Source organism: Phoca vitulina, unplaced genomic scaffold (assembly GCF_004348235.1).
Source record: "Phoca vitulina isolate PV1807 unplaced genomic scaffold, GSC_HSeal_1.0 scaffold90, whole genome shotgun sequence".
NCBI classification, from domain to species: Eukaryota; Metazoa; Chordata; class Mammalia; order Carnivora; family Phocidae; genus Phoca; species Phoca vitulina.
Genome location: NW_022589793.1, coordinates 384934 through 398253, shown reverse-complemented (window position 1 = coordinate 398253; position 13320 = coordinate 384934). Strand labels below are relative to the sequence as shown.

The following is a 13320-nucleotide window of genomic DNA, read 5'->3' as shown; positions in this document are numbered from 1 at the left end:
TTCCCAACTTACCCCTTCTCTCCTTAAAAAAGCGAGCCTTGGGGCGCCTGGGTGGTGCCATGGTTAAGTGTCCGACTCTTGATTTCAGCTCAGGTCATGATCTCAGGGTCATGAGATCAAGCCCCACATCGGGCTCTGCGCTCAGCGTGGAGTCTGCTTGAGATTCTCTCTCTCCCTCTCCTTCTGCCTCCCCCAACTCGTGCACTCTTGTTCTCTCTCTCTCTCTCTCTCTCTCTCAAATAAATAAATAATAAGCCTGTCTCTCCTTTATTTCCTGGACTTGCCTACAGTTTTGCCGCAGCTTGTTTGTCAAAGATTGCAATTCTCTTTTATTCCCAAATAAATGCATCTTCTGCTGGTAAAATAACCGTCAGTGTCTATTTTTGAGGTTAAGCATTCAAAGCAGATAGTATGGTCTCTTCACTTCCATACCTAGGGAATGGGTCCTCCAGTTCTCAGTGCTGTTCTCTGCTGAGCCAGCTTCAGATTGCTGGATATGAGCTCCCTCTTCTGGCTCAACAATTAAGCACTTTCTTTAGGAAACATTTGTTCCATTTCCACCTCCTGTTTTTGTTTTGTTTTGTTTTCTTTTCTTTTCTTTTCTTTTAAGGGTTTCAAATGGGGCTTGAAGCTCCAGCACCTACATAGGGGCATAAGGTCTCCTATGCATGTGTATGGGGCCTTGAGTCTCCTCCCAAGTTTTGGAAAGCCAAATGACACCCACTGCCCTCTCCAACCTGGATGGCTCTCCGATTCCCAACTGCCAAGTAGTCCACCTTCCCCGTGTCTCATCCTTGTCACTTCTGCTTTAACAAAAAAGCAGGGAGAGGGAAGCAAACCGAGCCTGAGCCAGCAGCCGATGATGGCGTTCTTGTGACCTAGTCACCAGCCAGCTCTGAGACCTTTGGCAAATGGTTACCTGTTGGCCCAGTTTCCTCTCCTGCCAGTTGATGAATATGGCAGGAAGATGGAACAGAGGGAACTTGCAAAACTGTTGTGAAAGGTCAAAATGGTAATGGGTATGAAAGGTCTTCGGAAACCTGACATCCTTCACAAATGTGAAGGTGTTTTCCTGATGCCATTACTGTAACTGACTACTTTAGTGCAGACCTGGCCGATTCCAGCCTCATCCCAGACAAGCTCAGCTATTGCTGAGCCTAACGCTCTTTTATTATTATTATTATTATTGTATTAGTCACCATACATTACACCATTAGTTTTTGATGTAGTGTTCCATGATTCATTGTTTGCATATAACACCCAGTGCTCCATGCAGAACGTGCCCTCTTTAATACCCATCACCAGGCCAACCCATCCTCCCACCCCCCTCCCCTTCAGAACCCCCAGCTTGCTTTCCAGAGTCCATCGTCTCTCATGGTTAGTCTCCCCCTCCGATTCCCCCCCTTCATTCTTCCCTTCCTGCTATCTTTTTTTTTTTTTAACACATAATGTATTATTCGTTTCAGAGGTACAGATCTGTGATTCAACAGTCTTGCACAATTCACAGCACTCACCATAGCACATACCCTCCCCAATGTCTATCACCCAGCCACCCTATCCCTCCCACCCCCCACCACTCCAGCAACCCTCAGTTTGTTTCCTGAGATTAAGAATTCCTCATATCAGTGAGGTCATATGATACATGTCTTTCTCTAATTGACTTATTTCGCTCAGCATAACACCCTCCAGTTCCATCCACGTCGTTGTAAATGGCAAGATCTCATTCCTTTTGATGGCTGCATAATATTCCATTGTGTGTGTGTGTGTGTGTGTGTATATATATATACCACATCTTCTTTATCTATTCATCTGTTGATGGACATCTTGGCTCTTTCCACAGTTTGGCTATTGTGGACACTGCTGCTATGAACATTGGGGTGCACGTACCCCTTTGGATCCCTACATTGGTATCTTTGGGGCAAATACCCAGTAGTGCAGTTGCTGGGTCGTAGGGTAGCTCTATTTTTAACTTTTTGAGGAACCTCCATACTGTTCTCCAGAGTGGCTGCACCAGCTTGCATTCCCACCAACAGTGTAGGAGGGTTCCCCTTTCTCCGCATCCCCGCCAACATTTGTCGTTTCCTGACTTGCTAATTTTAGCCATTCTGACTGGTGTGAGGTGATATCTCATTGAGGTTTTGATTTGGATTTCCCTGATGCCGAGCGATGTTGAACACTTTTTCATGTGTCTGTTGGCCATTTGGATGTCTTCTTTGGAAAAATGTCTGTTCATGTCTTCTGCCCATTTCTTGATTGGATCATTTGTTCTTTGGGTGTTGAGTTTCATAAGTTCTTTATAGATTTTGGATACTAGCCCTTTATCTGATATGTCATTTGCAAATATCTTCTCCCACTCTGTCGGTTGTCTTTTGGTTTTGTTGACTGTTTCTTTTGCTGTGCAAAAGCTTTTTATCTTGATGAGGTCCCAATAGTTCATTTTTGCCCTTGCTTCCCTTGCCTTTGGCGATGTTTCTAGGAAGAAGTTTCTGCGGCTGAGGTTGAAGAGGTTGCTGCCTGTGTTCTCCTTTAGGATTTTGATGGACTCCTGTCTCACATTTAGGTCTTTCAACCGTTTTGAGTCTATTTTTGTGTGTGGTGTAAGGAAATGGTCCAGTTTCATTCTTCTGCATGTGGCTGTCCAATTTTCCCAACACCGAGCCTAACGCTCTTAATTCTTGTTTGTCTCCATCAAGATTTCTCAGCCTCGGCACTGACATTTGGGTCCAGATAATTCTTTTTGTAAGGGGCTGTCATGTGCATTGTAGGATGGTTAGCAGCATCCCTGGCCTCAAGCCCCCAAAAGCCAGCAGCAGCCCCTCTCCCAAACACACACACAGTCGTGACAATCAAAAATGCCTCTGCATGCTGCCAAATGTCCCGGGAAATAGGCTCTGGATTCACACTTCTCGGTCTTTTCTGGTCAGTGGAAAATGTTGTTCAGGGATTTCTATGTATAAAGTTCTAGGCTACCCAAAGTGAATATGCAGACATTGTACCCATCCCCAGAGTGCTGGTGGAGAGGGGGCAGGTAGGGAGGGTAGAAAGAAGGACAAATAGAAGAGAATAGCAGCAAACAAGAGACAATTTAGTCGAGCAAGGGTATAATTATTCCACGGTGTTGTAGCCCTTTTATAATCTAGAGATCACTTGCCTCAGTCTCCCAAAGACTCCGGTTGGGCGGCATTCTCTTTACAGACTAAGGAAGTCAATGCACAGAGAGGTTGTCATTTGCTCACCATGCCTGTTCCACAAGGGCTGTAAGTATAAAGAGAATGCACATAGCAAGACATGACTTCACGGAGGTATGAACCTGGAGCTGGGTTGTGGGAGGTTTGGAAGGGGGATGCTCCAACATCATTGATTTTCAACTTTTCTGCCACACATGTGGATGCTATCCACCATAACGACATACTCAAGAGGCACACCAGATTTGTATATAATCCCCACACCTTTCCCCCAAGAAGGCAAAGAAAGCATTTCATTAATTCATAATTGTCACAACTCTTACCAACCAATCAGGATGTGTGTGTGTGTGTGTGTGTGTGTGTGCGTGCATGCCTATTTAATCACTCACGATATGTGTATGCACGCATGCACATGTGTTTTGGGGGATACCATGGCATAGGTAAAGTAATGCAGGTTATTCTCAAATTCTACCCCCTCTCTCTAGCTCCACCTTTTCTCTCCTGCTCAAGGAAGCACAGCAAAACCTATGTGAAAGTACTCAACCCTCTTGTGACAACTCACACCTGATCATGCCTTTGCCAGAGTGTTGCAACTCTGCGCTGAATCTCCTGGGTTTTTTTAAACATTTTATTTTTTTAAGTAATCTCTATACCCAACGTGGGGCTCAAACTCACAACCCCAAGATCCAGAGTCGCACACTCTACCGACTAAGCCAGCCAGCACCCCTGAATCCTGTTCTATGCAGAGCAGACAATAGAAGCCATGCACAGGTACTAGTTGAAATGGTCTTGGGGGACCATTGTCTACGGGGACAACTCTAGGGGGAGCCAACCATTCACATTCCATTTTATGAAACTGGCAATCCCTGGAGTTATTTGACACAGCAGCGAAGGTATGGGTACTGTTAGAGACAGCATATATTAGGGCATGAGTCCAAATCTCAGAAGGCCACAAAGGCAGGTGGTGGAGTTGACATTGAACCGCATGCTGGGTACAAGCGTGGGTTTTGCAGTCAGGCAACCTGGGCTTGAATCCCACTTGTTTCCGAGTGCCCTTGACAACTTAACCTCTCAGTCTTCCAGGTTTTTCATCTCTAAAATGGGTGGTAGCGAGGACTGACTGAAAATGTGCATTGATTTGTAGAGGGTTTAAGATAGTGCCCAACACATGGCAAAAACAGGCTCCTGGACAAACTGATAAATTAACATTCTGGCTGTATAAAGTCACGGTTTTCATGCTCTAAGGATAAATTACCTTTCCCAATGAGTCACACATTGAACTATGCCTAAAAGGCAGGCACATTTTGAATAATCAGGGAGTCCTAACATTCCTCCAAGCTTGGTTAACAATAGGCCTTTCACATGTTCCTGTTCCACTAAGTTTTAAATGATGGTGCACTATGTGTTTTGACAACTATGCTTTATGGTTCTATTCTGGGGCAGGCGCTCTGCTGGGTTCTGTACATTATTTTACTTCGATCAGCAAAGGCCTTGGGCTCCAGGCAATGTGATGGAGAGCCTAAACTGCAAAGCCACGATTTAGATGCCACATTTCCTGGCCGAATTAGTGAGTCAGTTCTGCTCTAAATCTTAGTTTCACGCCTAAAATCCAGAGGCTGATGAATATAAAAAAAGAGAAGCCAGCAGGGGCAGCTTGTGATGGGTCTTACCCAAGTGCAGTGGGAAAGCACCTTGCACTTTGCAGAGTTTGAAGCAAGGATGTTCATGTAATCAGAAATATGTTTTAAAACGATCTCTTGGCCACTTCTAGACCATTCCATAAGATGGCTGTGTAAAGCTCTCAGCACTGAAAACACTTCCAAATCTTGTATCCCCAGCCCAGACCTACACCCTAAGCTGTCTACCTCACACCCCCAATTAGTGTTAAAAAGGCCTATCTAACTTAATATGAGCAAAGGAGATTTTGAATATTTCACCCAGGCCCCATCTCAGAAAACTGTCTCTAACTACCCACTGGTTCAAGTTAAAAAACTTAGGTGCCATCCAATGTCCTCCCTTCCTTCATCACCCACATGCAATCCCATCACCAAACGCTGCCGGCTCTCCAAATTAGGAAGGTCTCCATCACCTCCACCCCCATGTGGCGCCACAACCATCCTCTGCAGACCTAACTTGCCTTCATCTCCTGATCCACTGCCATGGAGTTATCTTTAAAAATCCAAGTCTGATTGTGTCCCTTTAAAATGCATGGTCTTCCCTTTGCTCTTTGATGTAAATTTCTTATTCTATGGGGCCCTGCATGATGGGCTCCTGGCTCTCTTTCATCTGCCCTTTGCTCACCAGGCCCAGCCACACTGACATCATTTCTTTTCCAGTCTTTGGGCCTTTGTGTCCCTGTGCCCTCTGCTGGGAACACCCACCCCCAGCTCTTGGCATGGCAGTAACTTCTCATTCTTTGGTTCAGAGAAGAAATCCTTGCTTGCTATGATCAAAGTGGCCTCCCCAGGTTATTTGTCACCCTTTTACTTTCTTCTGATACACTTATCACAATCTAATATTTTGTTTACTGGTTGTAGCAGGTAGACCCTAGGGTGGAGTCCTTGATCCTGACCTCTGGTACACATGCCTTTGTGTGATTCCCCTCTCGAGCATGGCTAGGACCCGTGATTGCTTCTAACCCACAGAATATGGTGAAAGTGACAAGATACATGTGATTACACATATGTGATTATGCTACATAAGAATGTAATGCCTGCCTTGCTAAGAGAATCTCTTGGTGGCTTCAAAGATGCAAGTTGCCATGTGTGAGGTGCCATATAGCCTAAAAAGAACTGGATGCTGCCAATGACCATGTGGGCTTGGATGTGGATCCTTCCCCGGTTGAATCTCAAATGAGAACCCAGCCCTGGCAACACTGCGCTTGTAGTCTTGCAAAGGACCCAGCTAAGCCAGGACTCCTAACACACTGAAAATGTGAGATAACATATATTCTTTTAAGTCTATAGTTTGTTGTAAACTGTTCTACAGCAACCGTTAATACACTTGTTAAGTGACTCGTGTTAGAAAGTAAACGGCTGGAGGCCAGAGACCTTTTCATTTTTCATTACGGCCCAGCTGGGTAGATAGCATAGACAGATGAGAGCAGACACTTGCATGAAGAAAAGAAAAATTTAATAAACACCAATTATTAATACTCCATGTGCTGGCAGGAGTACGCAGTTCTTTTTCTCTAAGAGGTAAAGCCACCTTTAGGGACAGGCGTGGCTGTCATGGGATTCAGAAGTTTCCAGATTAAGGCTTTTATGTCCTGTAAGTAGGACAAGCAGCAGGCTTTTTATTTTGTCTGCCCAGCAAATATTTCCTCTCCGTCTCCTATTCCTTTGGGAATATGCACCCCACCCTACGCAAAATCAGTGGGGCTGACGTAAACCATCCCCTGGCTCCGGCATGAACCTACGGCGTGGCCCTGCCCCATTGGCATAGTCCACCCTCCCGACCACTGTGATTGGTTCAGGATTGCTCACATGACTCAAGTCTGTCCAATCAGAGCCAAACCCAGAAGCTGACGTATTAAAGCCAGAGCTGCTGGGACCTCCACGTATGCAGGGCCTGACTGGAAAAGCAGCTCACACGAGGAAAGCAATGCTGAGGGACGAAGAGAGAGAGATGCCTCAAGATGCCGCTTGAGCCCCTGGATCCAGCAGTGTCTGAAAATCTACCCCCTGGCTGTTTAGTTGAGTGAAAGGAACTCCCCCCTTCTGCCCCCCCCCCCTCCAATGCCACTTTGGGTGGAGTGTCTATCACGAGCCCTATTACCCGGGATCTGCCATGAAATCAACGGAGAAGGAATAAGGGGGGTCTGATGTCTAGGGGGTGAAATAAAGAGTAAAGAAAAAAATTTCATCTACATAAATAGTTAATAAAATGCCACAGCAGACCACTGAAGGAGAAATCCCACAGGATTTTAAAAGCTTGTTTAGTCCTTTAGCATTTTCATAGGACTTTTTACAGAAATGGCTTAACAAGCCAAGTTCTTTCAAACAATACAAAAGTATCAAGTGCAAATATTTTAAAGAGTAACGACACTTAACAGTACTCAACATGGAAACTCTTTAGATTTTTTTCAAAAGTGCCCTTGGCCATAAAGTTAACTTTGTACTCTATTTTTTATCCAACTCTGTCTGAGAAGCCATTATTGCCAAATGTTGCTGGTTTTTTTGATAAAAAGCTAATAAGGCAGAAGAGCTTGATCTGTTTTGCTCTTTCCCCACTTTGTTTCAAATAAGTGAAGATATAAACAGGTTCTCTCATTTCTGAAAAAAAAAAAAATCCACAGTTGCCCCAAACTGGGCCCTTGGACACAAGACTGAGTCTTTGGGGTCAAGCTGCCAGGCCTCTTGTAGAGGCTCAGGACTGGGCCAAGGTCAAGTCTGCACATTGGGGAGGAAGGGTGAAAGGCAAGGAGGTGCTGAGCCACTGCAGTTCTCTGCTAATTCCCATGTGAGGGTGGATCAGCCAACGGAACCACAGGACTCATGCAAAAGCAACAAGATCCCCAAAGTGGCCCCTGTGGGATCCTAGGAATACGTGAAAAAGCTAGAGGACACTTCCAAGGAGTGCTTGACCACCCAGTCCCCTTCTGAGTCATAATCCCAAGGGCTGAGTATGATCTACAGCCTTCGAGAAGTGCTTGGAAAAAGCTCTGGCTCCGCTGGGCCGGTCATTCCTGGTAGAGGCCCTCTAAGTCTGTGGACTTCATAGCCAGCTGACAGTCACCACTGGAGTTTTGTTGTGTCAGAGGTCTGTTTGGTAACAAGAGGAAATGGTTAGCTCTAGGGCCTCTTTGAAGAGCTTTAATGTTGAGAGTGCACAAAGCTGAATATATGATATTCTTTGTTGGTTTATTTTTAGCTGCTTCTTGCAACCACGCCAGATTTAAGGCTATACCTATTTTATAGATGAGGAAACTCAGGGCACAAGAGGTTAAAATGACTGAGTTAGGGGTAGGGATTACGCCCCTTCCCCCTACTCTAATTTGGGTATTGCAAATGAGCAGTGCATGAAGTTACAAAAACATGCACGGTAAAAGATCTAAAAAAAGTACAAGACAGACAAGGGGATTTTAATACAACAAAGTAAAAACGGTCACATTTCAATTAACCTTTAAGAAACTACCACTTATTGAGTTTTGGTGTACTATCAAAGAAGAACATCCATAGTGGTCTGAAAAAGCTTTTCCTCCCTTTGCCAGCCACACATTTGTGAGGCTGGGTCTTCAAAACCCAGCTGACGTCTATTAAGGCAGACATTAAAGATATTTGTGAAATGTAGGGGCGCCTGGGTGGCTCAGTCGGTTAATCATCTGCCTTCGACTCAGGTCATGATCCCAGAGTCCTAGGATTGAGCCCCGAGTCGGGATCCCTGCCCAGCGGGGAGCCTGCTTCTCCCTCTCCCTCTATCCCTCCAGCCCCTGGGCTTGTGTGCACTCTTTCTCTAACAAATGAATAAAATCTTAAATAAAAAAAAAGATATTTGTGAAATGTAAAACTCAGTCATTTCATTTTGTATTGGAAAATATAGTTACTTTTCATAGAGATGTTATTTATATCAACAGGTAATACTGTCCCTTTTAAATGAGTATTTTTCAAATTTGTTAATTTCTACTACAGTAATTATTGATCCATTTAAACCACATGAACAAAACCTTGGGAAGACTCAGTAATTTTAAGAAGGCAAAATGTGTCCAGAGAACAAAAAGCTTGAGAACCACCGCCCTAGTGAAAACAATGGGTCCAGGTGCCTCAGTTGGGAGGAGGAGGGGAGTATTAGGAGATCAAGGACAAATCTTGGAAATCTTTTTAATCTCTTCATTGACAAACAGGTGGTATTCAGCTTTTGTTACTCCTTGTGGTATAACAGAGCAGGGTTCAGAGGCAGGGAGAGATTTTTGGCTCAGAAGCATCAGCTTCAATAAGCCAAATTTAAGCCAATATTTCTCCTTTTAACCCCTTGAAGACTGATAGTGATCAAAAAGCAATTTATAAGAAGCTGGATGTAATTCCAGGGATATCAACCAGGCAATCCTGTGACAACCAGCCCTGAGCTATTTTAAATTATACCCACTTCACATTTTATTTTCTAACCTGAGTAACAACAGGATAACATTTTGGTAAGAAGTTCAAGGGCTACTCTATAGAAAAGCAAAATTCAGGATATTGGTTCTTTTAGAGCAAGGGTTGGCAAATTCTTGGGCCTGTCTTTGTAAATAAAGTTTTATTGGAACACAGCCATGCTCACTTGTTTTCTTATTGACTATGTTGCTTTTTGGCTACAGCAGCAGAGTTGAGGAGTTGCAATATGGACCACATGGCCCGCAACGCCTAAAATATTTATCATCTGGCCCCTTACAGAAATTGTCTGCTGACTCCAATCACTTGGAATCTTGGTTAAGAGGTTTTGGAGTTAACTAACCTGCATTTAAGTCCCTTCTCTGTTACACTTTGCTTTGGGATTTGGTTTCATTTCCCTGGTCACAGGATGGAGCTAGAACCTGCCTCCACAGGGTGGTTGTGAGGATTACATGAGCTAAGGCCTGGAAAGTGCATAACAGAGTCCCTGGCCGGAGCAAGTACTTGATGGATATTAGCCACTCTCATCAATTAAGCAAGAGCTTAAAGGAAGCACAGTGGAGTCACGTCCTACTTGAGACTTAGATTCTAAATTCAACAAAGAGAAAAAGATAAAAATCAAGCATTAAAAAAAAATCATCACTGAAAATCCCTCAGGAGGGTGGCCCATTATAGACAAACAGACTGTCTTACAGTAATTCCAGCATAGCTGGTTTTCCCTCTAGCATTTAAATAGATCACTGTTCCTTCAGCTGAGGCTCCAGATGAAGGGTAGCTGGCATTTAGGAGCCATAATGTAGGAACAAAATCCATACCATCAAACACAAGATCACACTCAGTATGGTGACACACTCACATTCTGAAGAGCAAAGAGAATGAAGATAGACATTGGGAACAGCAGATTCACAGCCCCCTGTATCATCCTGAGATATGTGCATGGTGAGTGGAATGGTGGCTCATTATTCTTGTAGCCCCCCGCAAAAAACACCTTATTTTGAAGTTTTGTAAATTTAATGGCATCTTTTAAAAGGAATCAATAACAATTACTTCACATAGCGTTGCCACAACAACAAAATGAGTAATTGTGTGTGGTGGATGATGACAGCATTTTTTTTTGTTTGAAACTCCACTATCAATTCTCATTCGATGTCTGATGTGTATGGGAAACCATACAGAACACCAGCCTCTCACAATTTACTTCTAGACATCCAACTAGGGTTAGGGTAGTATTTGTGAAAATCTCCCAAATGGTAAAGATTAAATTACTGCATTAACATGTATTTACCTGGGAGGAAACCAGTAGTTGACAAGGCTGGAGACCACGACGTAGGACACTATGATTGTCCCCGACATGGCGAGTGATACGAAGCTCAAGCCACAGAGGACACAAAGCAGTGAGAGGCCGCCCACAGAGATGACCAGTCCTAGGGGAGAGCATAGTTAGAAGCATTCAGCTAAAACAAAGTGAAAGCTGCCAGACCCCAAGGCACTGTGTTTATGACAGTTAACTCAGATTTTTTAAGTGAGGAGATTTCTCATAAAAATCCAGATTTCCAGCATCACTTAAAAAGGAGGTAATCTAACAACCCGAGGGGGCCTCACTGCAAGGCAAACATCCTTTTCCTTGCCTTGGGAAGGGTCAAACAGCTCAGAACTCCAACCTCATGGCTACAGTGATATAATTTCAGGGACGGACCCTGCAAAGGAAGGAAATCAGAGAATATAAATGGATGTGCTGCCTTTTCACAAAGATTTACAAAATCCTCGATCTGTGTTTTTCCAAGTGTGGTGGACAAGCACTGTATCAGAACCAGATGCCTCGGGAAGGCTTGTGTAAAATTCTGATTTCTGGACCCCACTCCAGAACTACTAAACAACCATCTCTGGATGAGGCCTGGAAGTATGCATTTTCAAAAAACAAGTAAACTTATGCACACTCAAGTTCTAGACTATTGTTCTAAAGGCTTTGTATGTGCTATTCCTGTTTAGAAAGTCTTTTCTTCCCCAAAGGAAACAAAAGTTGTTACAGGTCTTTAAATCCTGTCCTCTGTAGAGCTTTGCACAACAGGACCAAAAGTGGCTCCCTTCTCCTAAATTTGCTTTTGCTACAATCCTCATTCACTCCTCCACCCATTCATTCATCCATCCATCTATCCGTCACTATTTACTCAGCAGCTTCTCTGCCAGGCTGTATTTTGCTCATCCGTCAACGATGCCCACCTTCTCCTTCAGGGGTAAACTGCCTTATCCACAGTCCCCTGGGCAGGGAAACAACTCTGGGTGCTCTTAGTTCTGGGAAGCCCTAGGATAAGCCAATGACCCAATGGCAACCAGCTCTATGGCCAGCATCTTGTGGTTTGTGATCTGACACGAAAAAGCAAACTGAGCCAATCAGATCTGCCTTCTCAGTAATTTTACCTTAGCAACAGAGGGAGAAGGTGACAGTTGGCAGTATGACCTCAGGAGGAAAGGTGGAGAAGGGGGAACATTAGTGCCTAGCAAGACACCTGGCATGCAACAGGTATTCAATAACGAGGTGTGGAATAAATTGGACTCTGTTACCATTCGTGCCAAAGCCACTCTGTACCATGGGCTCTGCTAAGCATTTTATGGGACTCTAACTTTCAATCCCTACCACAACCCTTTGAGACAGTTTTATTATTTCCCCAGTTTACATATGAGGAGTTTGAGGTTCAGAGAGGGTAAGTAACTTGTCCAAAATCGCACTGGTGGAGGTAGGATTCTAATGTGGACTCCAAAGTCCATCTTGTAACTACTCTGACAATCCGCCTCGGTCACTGTGACCTTTTCAGGAACAGGAACGTTGGATGAGAGTGGCAGCTACCCAATAAATACCCGTACCCCCAGCTGACTCATTTTCCGAAGGGGTTGAACAGATGAGCAGGATACCTTCCAGTAAAATGACTCCCACAAAAGCAGCCAGGGAGGTAAGCACCACGATGAGCAGGAAGAACCCGACAGGAACGGCTGACATGACCACAAACACCAGCACGGTGAGGGCCACGAAAGGGTGCCTGTCCAGGTACTGCCCCACCGGAGACTTCATGAAGGCAACCACCTGCGGGCAAGACAGAAAGAGCCAGGACTGAACGCCATGTCTGAAGCGCAGGCTGATGGATCCACCTGGGCTGCAGGAAGTATGACTAGAGGCTGGAAAGTTGGAGGGCTCGTAAGGAACCTAACAAGTCAACACTAACAATTCTCCCAAGGCATGAGTCACCCTGGCAACAACTTAAGGAAGCTGTAGACAGATGGCAAATTTGCGGGTCCCACCCAACCTCAAGTCTTGTGAAAGGAGGAAAGACCTGGTCATGGTTCTACCACTTCACACACACCCTCCCAAGGGGCCCTCGGCACGTGTGCGCATGGATGTAACGTCCACACGATTTATCTCCTGCTGCATAGCTGAGGTTTCAGAGCCGCGGCCACTGAGGCACATAGAGGTTAAGTCCTCGCTACTTGGCATCATTTGGGAGCTTGTTAGAAGCTCAGCATCTCAAGCTCTGCCCCAGACCAGCTAAATCAGGTGCTGATTTTTAATGAGAGCCCCAGGTGACCTGTATACACATGAAAGTCTGAGAAAGCAATGGGACTTGCCTAGAGTCACACAGTTTCCAAGTGGCAAAATCTAGGCCCTCAAAGATGAATTTTTCACTCTAAATGTCAAATGCTTGCAATGGCTGCCACCTTGTTAGGAAAAAATGCATGCATGTCATCAACGTGGATACCACAGTCAGGCCTGATGACTACTGCAGGCTTATGCTGTGTTAATGAACAAGCTATCTTCCTTCATCAGGCAAGAGAGTTTGTGGATCTGGCTCAGTGGAGGAGGGCTGCTTTAATGCAGAACTGACCCTAGAAAATCCATAAGGATGGGCTCCCCCCATCTTCTTAAGCCCCATTCCATTTCTCTCCTCACTACTGACATGTTTGTTCCTGTTCTCTTAAAAGGTTCCATCATTCCAGAACTTTTCCCCATCAAAACCTTCATAGACATTGGGGAGGGTATGTGCTATGGTGAGCGC

The 13320-nt window shown here is 44.8% G+C and overlaps 1 protein-coding gene across 6 annotated transcripts in view; it reads right to left on the bottom strand.

Moving 5' to 3' along the window:
• The window catches only part of TMEM159 (transmembrane protein 159), a 55052-nt gene that overhangs the window by 30049 nt on the left and 11683 nt on the right, over window positions 1–13320 (bottom strand). For 3 of the 6 annotated variants that reach the window (XM_032396244.1, XM_032396242.1, XM_032396243.1), the window contains exons 3-5: window positions 12185–12353; window positions 10560–10698; window positions 3871–7948 (exon numbers count right to left, since the gene is read on the bottom strand). In XM_032396244.1, the coding sequence (XP_032252135.1) occupies window positions 7867–7948; window positions 10560–10698; window positions 12185–12353 (390 nt within the window). In that variant the 3' untranslated portion in view covers window positions 3871–7866. Of the gene's footprint in view, window positions 1–2590; window positions 3256–3870; window positions 7949–10559; window positions 10699–12184; window positions 12354–13320 lie in introns of those variants that run through there. The other 3 variants (XM_032396246.1, XM_032396247.1, XM_032396245.1) reach the window with 2 other exon arrangements.